The following is a 13,556-nucleotide window of genomic DNA, read 5'->3' on the forward strand; positions in this document are numbered from 1 at the left end:
ACAAGCACACTACTGTGAGCTGTTTTCAGGTAAACTTGCAGCTTTGGGACAAGTGATTCAGACCCTGGGTCTGTGTCTGGAGCCAGACGGGAGTGTCTGGCTCAGCAAGACAGGGTGCTGGAGTCCTGAGCTGGCAGGGAAAACAGAAGCAGGGGTAGTCTTTGCACATCGGGTGGCAGCTCCCAAGGGGGTTTCTGTGATCCAACCCGTCACACCCGGCTAAGGGGAATCTATAGAGAAGCTCCAACTGTGGGGCAACTGGACTAGCGGGGCCATGCCCCAAACTAAAAGGACTTGCATAGGGAGCAGGCCAGGAAAACAGGCCCTGAACACCCCACCCCATCCTCCCCCGTGGCTGGGAGAAAGATCCATCTCCCCTGTTTAGGGGTTGAGCAACACAGGACCCTGGGCCGGGACCTGAAGGAAAAGGAGGGGTCCGATCTCCCTACAGCCCCCCTAACCAATGATCTAGCCACTAGGCTGCCTGGCCACTGAGGGCCCTATCACACATATCAATTAGGTAGTGCCATATCTGGTACTATAAGGCCTTGGCTACTTGGGGAAATTGATCAGAATACCTACTGAGGAATAAGATCGTAAAGTAATTATTCCAGAATAAAAGTGACTTTTATAGCTTCAAATGTGAATACTCTGTGAGCAGAGTATTCACATCTGGTGCTATTCCAGAATAGTATATTCTGCAATAGCTATTCCAGTCAATTTCATTGTGTAGTCAAAGCTCAAGAGATTTAGCACAGCATAGGTGAAAAGCTGTTTTGTGACCTGCCTTCCCCTTCACTGACAAATCACAAACTGCTGTAATCGCTACTGTGTCTTCTTCTTAATAGCATTTGTCATCTTCAAAAGAATATAGAAACACTAACTTGGTCAACTGTTCTGATATTCATGAGTGATAGGTATTATCTTCATTTTATAGATAGGAAAACTAAGGCAGAATGGCTAAATGACTTATTCAAGGCCACACTGGTGTCACAGCTTGGATCAGAACTCGGGACTTGTAGTCCTTTTTCTGAGACCTCTAGACTACTCCTCTGTACACCTAAGGATAGTAAATATGGCTACATAGAAGTCAAGCAAAGGAGTTCTCTGACCTTTTGTAATATTTTCTTCAATTCACTAAGAGATTGTAGAACAACCTTTCTGCATTATTATTACCTTAGTCTTCCAGCTCAAACAGAAAAGTATGCTTGAGGTAACTTTAGTTCCAGTTGGGAAAATATGCTGAATAAATCCAGGCAGGAAAATAACTAAGGAACCCATTCCATGTTTGTCTACAAGAACAAGGCCTCCTGAACCAATAATACTACAATACTGACCATGTGCTTGAGCTGTACAGATCTGGAAACTCTTCCAATAGCTAGATCTGCAACACCCTGATCTGCCCAGCAGGCACAGCGGAATGTACAATGATTTCTATTACCATCTGCATGCTTCAAAATCTGCAGACAATCTGAAGAAACACCCACAGATCCTCCTCACTAGTATGATTTAGCCCTAAATACAGCTGAAAACTAGATGAATGAATTCTTTATTTAAAAAAAAAAACTTAATGTCTCTGTGAATTGATCCTTCCTTCTCACAACTCTTCTGGAATTTTACTAAAACAAGAACATTAAGAGAATCCATAGTCAGGGTAATTTTGATAAAATGAACAATCTTGAATTGCCAAGCAATAAACAAGGAAACAGAGTTGCTTCTCTGTTAATGTTCCCAAATATCCTAGTGGACATAATTACTTAATGCTATTACATTCTGTACAACACTTCTCAAGAAAAGGTATTGATTTCCCATGTTAGGCGTACCACAATCATTTGTAATGTATTTAAAACAGCTAGGCCTATTCCCACAAACTGCCAAACATGACAGTAAATAGTCCCCATATGATCTCAAGCAATGGTGTATAACCCATGGTTTTCAGTTTGCAACTGGTTTGTGGCCCCTCTTTTTCGGCAGATTTTACTATATTTATAAATGAAAGCTTAACCTCTCTAGTTCTTACGGTGTTGTGAAGAAAGCCCTCTTAATGTAAACCAATGTAATGGTGTCTTCCTGAGTCTGTAGTCAGATAACTGGTGTAGGGTTACCATATTTAACAAATTAAAAAAGAGCCTACTTAGACTATCTGTCTTTGCTGGGAATAACGCAGTGAAGGCAGGGAACTAGTCAGTCCAGTCACAAGAGAGAGAAAGCAGGGTCTCCACACAAGAGAGGCAATGATCAGAAGAGCCAGAAGGCTGAGAGTGGATGCCCTGATGGAGTACTGAGGGGACATATAAGTGCAACTGCTCTGGACTTTGACAATTCCCCTGTCATCTTAGTAGAGTGTTGACTCTGAAGCATATTGATGCGATTTAAATATCAATATGGCTAACTCTTGTACTACCAATTATTTTAAGTAGGCCTATCCAATATGATTTAATATCATAGAAACTACAGATACTCTGGTATAAAACCTGTAGTCTCTCTCCTATACCTGGTTTCAGTACAGCTCTGGAAGAGCAGAATACCAGTGAGATGGGTGGAAAGGAAGGGAATAGTGAGTTTAATGTATGTGAGAGGCTAAGCAAATTCAAATGTTTCAGCAGCAGCCAGTCAGAGAAGCTTATGACAGATTCATACTCCATGGCTCTTAGCTCCAAAGCTAAACACTCTTTTCAAGTCAAGAAGTGACTTCAGGTTCAGTATACCTGACAAAATATTATCTTAAACTGTGGAGGGATGAAGTGACCTTTGTTTGCAGCTAGTGGGGATCACAGGCCTTTGTTACCATTTGGAAGCTCTTTCATGGACAGGACCGCTTCAGAACAATAACCTTTCCCACTTTCTGAATTGCCAACAAATGCTCATGAAACAAACATGCAGTCACCTTGTTCCTGTGCTGAATGGATCAAGCTGCCTCAATACTGTTTGATCAACAGCTCAGAGTCTTCCAAAGAAACAAAGAGTTCAGCTTATTGGCAGACCTATTTGCATCCAAATCCAATGAAATGAAGCCAAAGTTCAGCTTGAATTGATTTTATTACAGTGCTCTGACCCAGAACAATACAAGTTTTATAAAGGAAAGTTTGAGGCCTGATCCATCTCCCGCTGAAATCAATTGAAGGAAAGCTGCCAATTCAGCCCTAGGTACAACAAAAGTTGGACCCACTGGTGTGAACCTGGCTTCAGCTTCTTCATGTAGCCAATTAATTCCCTTGACAATAGTTATAAATTTGCTGTGGGAAAGTTAATACAGTTAATGTATTTTATTTTCATTTGTTGTTTTTTTTTTTTTTAAAGTACTTTACAAGATCTGTCTAATCGACTGTTACAGCTTTCCCAGACAGTTCTAGCTTCAACACTCTCATCCTTCAAAAGTTTTTGTAATGTTCTGCTTTCCTTCTGCAAATTGTATCTCTTGTATTGGGATGTAGGCAACACACTGCACTGGCGTAACCACTTTTGAGTGGGTTAATTTTGAATTATACATTTCTTAATTGGACTGTTTTTCCACATATTTCAGAAAACCCTAGTAGGCGCTATTAGCGATGTAATACCTGTTCAGGAATGCAATAATTGTTTATTGCAATTGTGTGCAACATACTGAAACATACATTTGCTTACCTAATTTGTTTCTTCTCTAGCCCGGTATTTCTAACGTACCTAGTCCAGTGGTAGTTGGGTGACAGACTTTTCTACATCTTGGCTATATCAGTGTAAACTGATAGGTTCTTCAGCAGTCAGGCAGATGGGGGGCCAGTGAGTCTCCCAGTCTCAGTCTCCCATCTCCTTTTAATTCCTTCGCAGCTGAGTACTTCCATAAGTTAAAGGAACAATCCTATTTTGTCTTTGTATTTTGCCTTAGAACTAGCTACCTCTGTGTGTGGCTCCAGGAACAAGATCCCTGAGGTGGGCATCTATGTGAGTGCGACAATTTACAGAAAACAAATTAGCAGGAAAGGAAATTTTTTTTACCTGTTACTTGTTAGTCACCAGTGCAGCCCATGGTATTGAAGATAGTACCCCTGAAATAATCTAAGGTGAGAAAAAAACCCACAAAAGTGCGTGAGGAGTAGCTGGAGCCCTTAGACTGAGTATTGGAAATTCTGGGGAGGAACAGGTTTTACGTTATTCCTGATGATTAGAAGAAGGAAAAAAAAAAAAACCTAGTGCATGAACCATACCAACATGGCATAAACTGCTGCCTGGATGCTGAATATTGTTACCAGATTTGCCCGTTACTTTGGAGTATGCTCATTTGTTAGGGTTACTCTTCTGAGGGGGTGGGGGGGTTTCTGTAATTCTATCAATGTACTGCTTGTATCACTTCTGCTCTCATATAGAGCTCTACTTCTCCCTTCTGCAAGTTCCCTCCCAGTGGAGCTATCCTGCAGGACCTAGTTCCCCAGGGCTGGTTTTTTTCCAGCCCCACAATCAGACTAACACACACACATAAACAGAGCACATGTGAGAGGACCAGGTTAATCAGCACTCCCAGGGTGACCCCTCAGATGCCCCTGGACTCAGCAGGCTGGGTCGAGCAGCACCTCCAAGCTGTCACCCTCATATGCCATGGGCACCACACCGGCATAGAACAAACAAAACAGTTCTAATATTAAATCTAACTTAAATTTGATTATAAAAGGCAGGTTTAGAAAACTGATCACGTAAGTCAGGGTCAGAAGGCTATACCTAGAGAGCTGGGTTCTCACCACTCCGTGACGCTTGATTTGATCAGGGTTCCCAGGTGGTGGTGGTAGCTGAGGGTCTGAAGTGCTGGAGATAGGCAGAGCCCCCAGCACGATCGGTCAGGAGAAGATGAAGTCCCAATGGAACTGATGCAGATTTTGGATCCAAGCATCAGAGCACTTACTTGTGCGTGGGTAGGGGGCTTTCTAGGGAAAGAACAATGGTTCAAGGGAGAACACTAGATTTGTTTATGGGTAAACTGATGGCCCAAAGGAGTATACTGAAGTTGTTTTGTTTTGTTCAGGCTCAACAATAGGAACTGCTCATTCCTGGCTATGGGTGGTGTTCCTTCCAGGGAGCTCATAAAGCAATTAGGCAGCTTCAGTATTTTGGATCTCCATAAAGGATTTATTACTAGAATTGGTCTGATAACTACTGAGCTGGGTGTGTGCAGATGTGGGTTCATTAACATCTGGAGCAGAGATCCTCTATCATGAAGTGCTTCCCTGCTTTTCTAGCCCCAGAGTTCAGTGCGGTTCTTGCCTTGGAATCTCTGTTCTCCATTCTGTATGCTAATGGGGATGCCTTCCTGTCCCATCCTTAATGCCAATGAGGTTAGGGGCATTTCCTTAATCCTGTCACCCTTGTCCGGAGGGGTTTAGGTGTGTCTTCCACTGCCTATTCATTGCTTTTTGTAAGTCTTTCTTCTGATTGGCTTTGGTTCAAGCAGAGGTGGGGGGGGGGGAAGAGATCTCTCGTGAGTGAGACAGGCTGGTACTGTGCCCTGGTTCCCCAAGAACAGAGAGTTGATAGGTAACAATATGCAGTGCTCAATGTGTGTACACTATACAAACAGACAAATCCTGCTCATCTTCCTCCCCTGCGTGATCCCACTGCAGTCAAAGGACCTATTTCCTTTCAGTAAGTAAAACAGAATTTAGACCAAACTGGAATTGGTCCACAATTCTCCTGCACCTGCTTCACTCCTTATTTATATATATTAAGTCTAGGAGGATGTCAAGGCTGGAGAGAACTGGGCCCCTAGTTTAAATGAATGTGCGATTGCTACTATCCTATACATTTCTTTAATGCAATAATTGATTTATTTTGATGTAACATCTGAAGACTATTTGGAAAACTAGAAATGAACATAAAGGAGCATTCAATATTCTAAATCACAGACTTTCAAACTTTTGCTAGGATTAGTAATCATAATTATCTGGTGAGAGACTCATGTCTAGAATGTGCAAAGATTATACCAGGACAATACCAGAAATACAAACAGCGTAAAGAGATCTTTTTAGATGCTTTGTTTCTTGCCATGCCTTCTCAGGCAACCCATTGTTCCATATTTGGAAAATAAAACTTACAATTCTAATTTAATATCAAATATAAACCACTATGAAAATAAGTAAAAGTAGTAAATGTCACCCTCTTTTCCTAAAAAGTTACCAAACACAACAAAACATGCTATAAAATAGTGGCCTCTGCTCTAGCCTTACAAATGTAATAAACATGCTCTTGCACACAAAGCAATCTACTTTTTATTCATATTAAATTAGAATTGCTCTGCAGCAAGGAGCTCTGGCTGAGCACTGGCCACTGAAGAGGCCAAAAACACCAGAGGAAATTTCAGGAGATGGGATATTCTCCTGCTGCCAGTGACTGACAAGTCTGGTCTGCCTATAAGCTCAAAGCAGGCTGAAGTACCCATGTAAAGGATCTGGGACCTTAGCACAATGAAGGAAAGAAATGTATTGCGCTCTGGAGAACATTCATAATGTATGGAAAATTCACTCTGACACACTATTAATGCTATATTATTCTCACAGCTGCCATAGATTTCACTGAAATAGGAAATTGAACATTTGCTGTGAAAATAGAATTTCACATTTTTCAGAGAGATGTTATAGCATTCCATCAGCTTACATATTGCAAATTATAAACCTGATTGCATCTTGGGGGCTTTAATAATTCCACAAATTTTGTTATATTTTATCTGCTGCTAACAACTTTTTGAAAACTAAGAAAAATACAAAAAACTTTTTTTTTTTTTTCCCCCTATCAAATCAAGACACTAATGGCCACAAATCTCATTTCCTCACACAATTTAGTCTTCAGGTTTTGAAAAAGACTTTCTTAAATGCTGTATTTAATTCTGAGAGAGAGAGAAAAAACACGGAAGGGAAAAACATATTTTGTTATGTGGGGTTGTTTCTCTACAGTTTCATTTTAAGAATGTTATGATAAATCTCATTTTCAGGATTAATGATGTCATATAGCTGAATTTAGTTCATTTGCATACTGGAATCCAATATGGTAAAACTAGGAATGGGCAAACCAATTCTTAAGCAAGAACTAGCCTGCACATCTTCCTTTTCTCTTGTGAATCACCTAAACGTTCAGAAATGTCTAAAGTTCAGGAAAGCACTTCCCTGTTCTCTTCCTCAACTTTAACGAATCACCCTACCTTTGCTGATACCATAACAAAACTTGCATGCTAAACCATGCATAATGTTCTTTTGAAATCTCATGTACTCTGTGTGGCTTCATAAATGTGTGTAATGCATTTGAGGTTACCACTGCCTGAGGAAACTCAAGAGCACAGAAGATTTGAACAGAACAGCATGAGAGATCCAGCAGAGAGGCTGCTAGACCTCATGAAATCTAAGCTCTATTATAGGACATTATTTAGGGACATTCCCAATTATGTTTTGATTTATTTTTCCTTAGAGTCTATGTGTGAGGGAGCCCCTTTAATGTATTCCTGAAAAGATCTGACATACTGTCTTAGAATTCTAATGCTTTTTTAAATGACTAGTAAAAAGATAGCCAAAAAATGAAGGCAAATACAATGGCACAATCCAAGAAATTGGTATTAAATATTTACATCCATCTACATGCAACACACAATTCACATTCATGAAGTTGATATTTTGCCAGTTGTACCTATGGATACTTGTATGTACTATTGATTAAATGTAACATCAAAAATTATAGGCCAGATGTTAAAAGGGCAACTGCCTTTATGCAAGAACAATTTGCTCCCACAAAAATTGTTGTGAACAAAAGGGAGACTGGTTAGAGGCTCTTAAAAAAAAAAAAAAAAAAAAAAAACCCTTGCAGTTGAGTTTTCAAGCAGCTATTGCTTCTTTAATTCAGTTGTGTCTAAGCACTGTAACATATAGGGCCAGATTTATAATGTATGTTTACTGAGTTTATGCAATATGGCCAAGATTTTCAAGAATGAATAGCAATTTTGCCTCTAATAATGGTTGCCCAATTTGTGAAACTTTAAGTGAGCTTGATTTTCAAAAAGGACTGAGTATCTACACTCTGAACACTGGGCCCCTTTAAAAAGGTATCTCAAATTGAGCAGCCAAAAATTGAGGTCCCAAAGCTGCTTCTGAAAATCTTTGTCCGAAGAACTAGAGCACTGTATTATCATTTGTTCAGACACGTGTTTTTTGTAACATACAGGGGGGGGAAATTAGTTTGTAAGATTGCCACATGAGGAAAAATGATCTTCAGTGCAGAGCTGGAATATTTTCTCCTTCTTGCCATATCTGGTGCTGCTGACGAAGACAGGAATGTTGCTCTCTTCCCTATCACTCCCACGCACTGAAAAGAAAGCAACTAACGGGCAGTACATCTCAATTACATAAATCCACTGCAGTGAATGTTTTATGTGGTTTCCTGTATATAAAATTACTAACATAACTAATGGTGGCTAAGGTGAGGCGCAGCCAGTGGCAAATTATATTTATATATTAAAAAAATTAAAGACACACATCTCTAAATTATTTGGAACCTTCAAATTGTGCATGTTGTTAGCTATATAACAATGGAAATATTTTATGGTTAACCTCCTCTATCCTTCACTCCTTCTGTTGGTGGTTGTACTCACTTATTGTATCTTGTCTTAAATTAGAACATTGGTGTCCAAATTCCAGTTTTTCAAACTGGTAAAAACAGTGACATCTGAATGAAAACCAAAAGCCAGAACCTTAATCCAAGAGTTGCCAGTTAGCTCAAATAGGCGCAAGATTAAAAAATAAAATTTAAAGAAATTTAAAACAAAGTAAACATAATGGGTGCACTTACATCTGCTGGAGAGGAAAACAAATGAGATTGAGAACAAATTAACTCCTAGTTTACAAAACTGATGTTATTCAACATATCTATTGGACTGTCTCCAGCTGGTGGCAAGGAGGTACCATAGCCAATAATGTCTCAGAAATACAGAGAAATTGCTGTTCATACATGTTTCTGATAGAAGGCATCTGACCGCTATTATCAGTTGCAAAAATAACAGCTATTCCTCCCTGTCTCATCTTTAATATCTAGCCAGTTATTAGTTTACATTGGCATTTTCCCTCCTGGATTGCCATAAGATTCCATCACATAAAGATACCTCAGAAAGGCAATAAGTTTATAATTACACCCCGTACACACCAAATCAAAGAGACGCTAATGCTACTAACAGACACTATTCATATTAAAATCCATATTATCCCCATTAGTCACATAGCAGTACTTAAGATGACTCCCCTTTTTTCAGCAACAATTTTATTGCTGTGCACTGCACTCCAGACATATTTTATATTTATTATAAATAATGAACAAACTCTGACTTTAAAAAGGAAACATACAGTACTATACTTACAATTACTAGAAATCATTTTTGATTTATGCAGTATTTCACACAGTACACAACTTATATTAGTTTCAGTTTCCTAATTCATTTCACTCATGTCATATCATTCTTCATTCTGGAAACCATCACCACCTATTTAGGAGATAAGCCAAGGATGCAGGAATTTTTCTTTACAACAGGCCTTATTATTTATCCTGCAGTAAATGCAATACTTCCTCTTACTGTCATTGCACACAATGGCCAGGGCCGCCCAGAGGATTCAGGGAGCCAGGGGTCTTCGGCGGCAGGGGGCCCCTGCCGCCAAAGACCCGGCACTTCGGCAGCGGGTCCCGGGGCGGAAGGACCCCCCGCTGCGGGTCTTCAGGGCACTTTGGCGGCGGGTCCCGCTTCGTCCACATATCAAAGCACAAGGGACCTTCTAGTCTACTACATTTTAAACAAACAATCTTGAGTCAACGCAACTCCAAAAATGGAAATCTATGGAGACAGTTTCATGAAGGAATATCAATATGTATCACTAGAGGAAGAATGGAGTGTGTTTGGTCTGTAGCTATATTATAGAAATCCTAGAATATCAGGGTTGGAAGGGACCTCAGGAGGTCATCTAGTCCAACCCCCTGCTCAAAGCCGGACCAATTCCCAACTAAATCATCCCAGCCAGGGCTTTGTCAAGCCTGACATTAAAAACCTCTATGGAAGGAGATTCCACCACCTCCCTAGGTAACCCATTCCAGTGCTTCACCACCCTCCTAGTGAAAAAGTTTTTCCTAATATCCAACCTAAACCTCCCCAACCGCAACTTGAGACCATTACTCCTTGTTCTGTCATCAGGTACCACTGAGAACAGTCTAGATCCATCCTCTTTGGAACTCCCTTTCAGGTAGTTGAAAGCAGCTATCAAATCCCCCCTCATTCTTCTCTTCTGCAGACTAAACAATCCCAGTTCCCTCAGCCTCTCCTCATAAGTCATGTGCTCCATCCCCTAATCAGTTTTGTTGCCCTCCGCTGGACTCTTTCCAATTTTTCCACATCTTTCTTGTAGTGTGGGGCCCAAAACTGGACACAGTACTCCAGATGAGGCCTCACCAATGTCTAATAGAGGGGAACGATCACGGCCCTCGATTTGCTGGCAATGCCCCTACTTATACAGCCCAAAATGCCATTAGCCTTCTTGGCAACAAGGGCACACTGTTGACTCATATCCAGCTTCTCATCCACTGTAACTCCTAGGTCCTTTTCTGCAGAACTGCTTCCTAGCCATTCGGTCCCTAGTCTGTAACAGTGCAATAATATATGGATATCTACCTATCTCATAGAACTGGAAAGGACCCTGAAAGGTCATTGAGTCCAGCCCCCTGTCTTCACTAGCAGGACCAAGTACTGATTTTGCCCCAGATCCCTAAGTGGCCCCCTCAAGGATTGAACTCACAACCCTGGGTTTAGCAGGCCAATGCTCAAACCACTGAGCTATCCCTTCCCCCCCCTTGAATCACAAACAATGACTTTTTCTTCCTCTAGCCTTAAAATATTGTATATTTATATCTGCTTTTTGTTGTACTACAAAACTACACATCTTGCCTAACAAGCAGGAACCTTTTTGTTAACCTTTTCAGGGTTCACTCCCTCTCTAAGGCCTTGTCTACACTAGGAAATTGTTCCTAAAATTTCCCACCACTGCTATCACTAGTGCAGCTCCACTAGTGAGAACTCTAGTGTGGACAAAATCCTGGTGGCCAGTGGCATTTTGAGCAATGTCCTGAAGACTTGCTCAGTTGGGTTACAGGATGCTTAAAACACTAGCCACCTAGAATCCTGTCCACCACCTAGAATACACTTAGAATCCTAGAATACTAGTGCTCCCATCAGTAGCACTGAACCAATGATAGCAGTACTGGGAAATCTTAGCAAACAGTGACTAGCATAAACATAGCCATAGGATCATGCCAAAAAGACAAAATGTACTATAAGATAAAAAGATCATTAATAATAAATGCCCTCCAAATTAATATGGCTATTTAAAGCAACTATTCTGATTAAATTTAAATACCGGAAGTCTAAGCAAATTTGTGTTATCCAAAAACTATTCATATTTCTGTTAAGTTCTTGGCATCTAAAGCGCTGAAATATTTTTGTTAATTTTGTATCAGTAATTATGGGTAATCATATTTTCTGGACTCACAGGTTAACATAATGAGACAATGTACCATCAACTGTGGTGATGATGCCAGACATAAAAAAAAAAAATAGCATTTGATTTTTTGTTCCTACATCAAGTCTTTATGAAGTAAATGAAAGATCATATACACGAACTCTGGTTTTCTTGAAAAATGCTAATGATAATAGTAGAACACTAGGCCTTGACCTCATGAAATAAGAAACAGTTAGCATTGAGCTCATTGCTGCTGTGGGGATACAATTATATTCACTTCATCACAAGGTTGGGGAGAGCAACACTTTGTTATTAGTTCTACCTAGACATTTATGGAAGAGTTGAGAAAACAGATTCTCAATTAGATTGTTGAAGCAAGATACAAACTGATCATCTTACAATATGAATACATCCAAAACTTACAACAAATACATGAGAAACAAAGGTAGGTAGTAGGTTATCTCAATGTGATCTTTATTACCACAGAGAAAAAGTTAATTCATTATTAATAAGGTGGGTAACTCTCACAAAATAGGAGAATTGATCCTTAATAGTGGAAAGATTCTCTCGAGTTACCAGGGAAATGAAGCACACAAAATAAATAATCTTACTTTTTCATCGTCGTCAGTAAAAGGAGCACCTCCAGGAGTTTTATTTATTGCTTGGGCAACACCAATAATCTCTCCATCGTTGTTTCTTATGGGCATGCACAACAATGACTTTGTCTTGTATCCAGTCAGTTTGTCAATCTCATCATTAAAGCGACGATCCTACACAAGGAAATAAAGGAAGTATTAACATGTGCATCTTACTTTTCTGAGTTTTCTTCAAGGAGAGAAGTTCACTGAACATCTTCACTCAATGTCTTTTTTTAACAGTGACATTATATTGGTACCTTATTCCCTACCTATTACCATAGCATACCTAATCTTTGTTTTCCATAATTAATATAGTGCAAAAGAGAAGTTTTCTTATAAGGCTGTTCCAAGTACTGGGTATAATACACCCTTGTGCAGAGGGTCAGTGCGAAACCTATGCATCACTTAAGCACTCAAAATAGGATACAGGGTTGTAACAGTAGAGCAGAGATGTGCCTTTGAGACGGAAGCCAGAAGCATCATGTCTTTCTATTCCAACATCCCCTTATATTCTTTCTCTCTCGCTCATTTGCCCTTGCTTCAGGATGAATTACCTCTCTTTTATCTCCCAATACAAAATGGAGCTGTTGTCTTCTTCCTGCTCCTCCTCTTCTGAAGAAGAGGGTGTTCTGACTCTCTCCCTCTGCCTCAGCAGCTTCCACCATTCTGCGTTCATTTTCCTCAGTGATCCCCAACGTGCTTAAGAATTGGGTACTCGTGTGATTCACTCACTCTGCCTTCCATAGGATCAGGCCCTGAATATTTTTCTCTTAATCTCATTAATTTATAGTAAACTTATCATAATTGTTATATGTAACCATATCAGGTAAAAAATGTCAGACAGAAATGCCATTTTTAAGTTGCCCCTTAAGCTTCTGTTTGCAGCTTGCCATATTCAAACAGCATTATGAGTTATGAAACAGAGACCATCTGAACAGAACAGTTGTTCAACAATGTAAGATTAGCTACCAATATTTTCAAAGTGGTGCATAGGGCTTTAGCCACAATTAATGCCCAACCAAATCCCTCTGCAGCACACAGAAAATGTAGGGGCAAATACCTTGTTCACCTGAATGGTCCTAAAATACAATATCCATTAATTGGCTTCCTTTTCCCTTTAATTTGTAGAGTTCCAAGGGGTATGTTTTCAGTGTAGAGTGCAGGGATTTCACAGCACAACTCTCATTAATGTTAATGGGAGCAGTGTGACTGAATCTTTACAATGAAAATGCACCCCTAAGCATTGCATGCAACTAGTAATTATTTATTCAAGCAATTTGCAAAATTAATTTCTTGCCATTTTGTTTATTTTTACTTTATGCAGATCAGGTATTCTGTCTTACATTTATATAAAGCAGGTATTTATTCATATTAAAATGGGAGTGGAGAATGTATTTTTAGTATTAAATCACACTCTCATCAA

At 39.8% G+C, this 13,556-nt stretch overlaps 1 protein-coding gene across 2 annotated transcripts in view; it reads right to left on the reverse strand.

The window, feature by feature from the left end:
• The window catches only part of PDE11A (phosphodiesterase 11A), a 217,662-nt gene that overhangs the window by 171,805 nt on the left and 32,301 nt on the right, over positions 1–13,556 (reverse strand). For both annotated transcript variants that reach the window (XM_065561907.1, XM_065561908.1), the window contains exon 2: positions 12,107–12,265. In XM_065561907.1, the coding sequence (XP_065417979.1) occupies positions 12,107–12,265 (159 nt within the window). The remainder of the gene's footprint in view (positions 1–12,106; positions 12,266–13,556) is intronic.

This window comes from Chrysemys picta, chromosome 11, assembly GCF_011386835.1.
Source record: "Chrysemys picta bellii isolate R12L10 chromosome 11, ASM1138683v2, whole genome shotgun sequence".
Lineage (NCBI taxonomy): Eukaryota > Metazoa > Chordata > Testudines > Emydidae > Chrysemys > Chrysemys picta.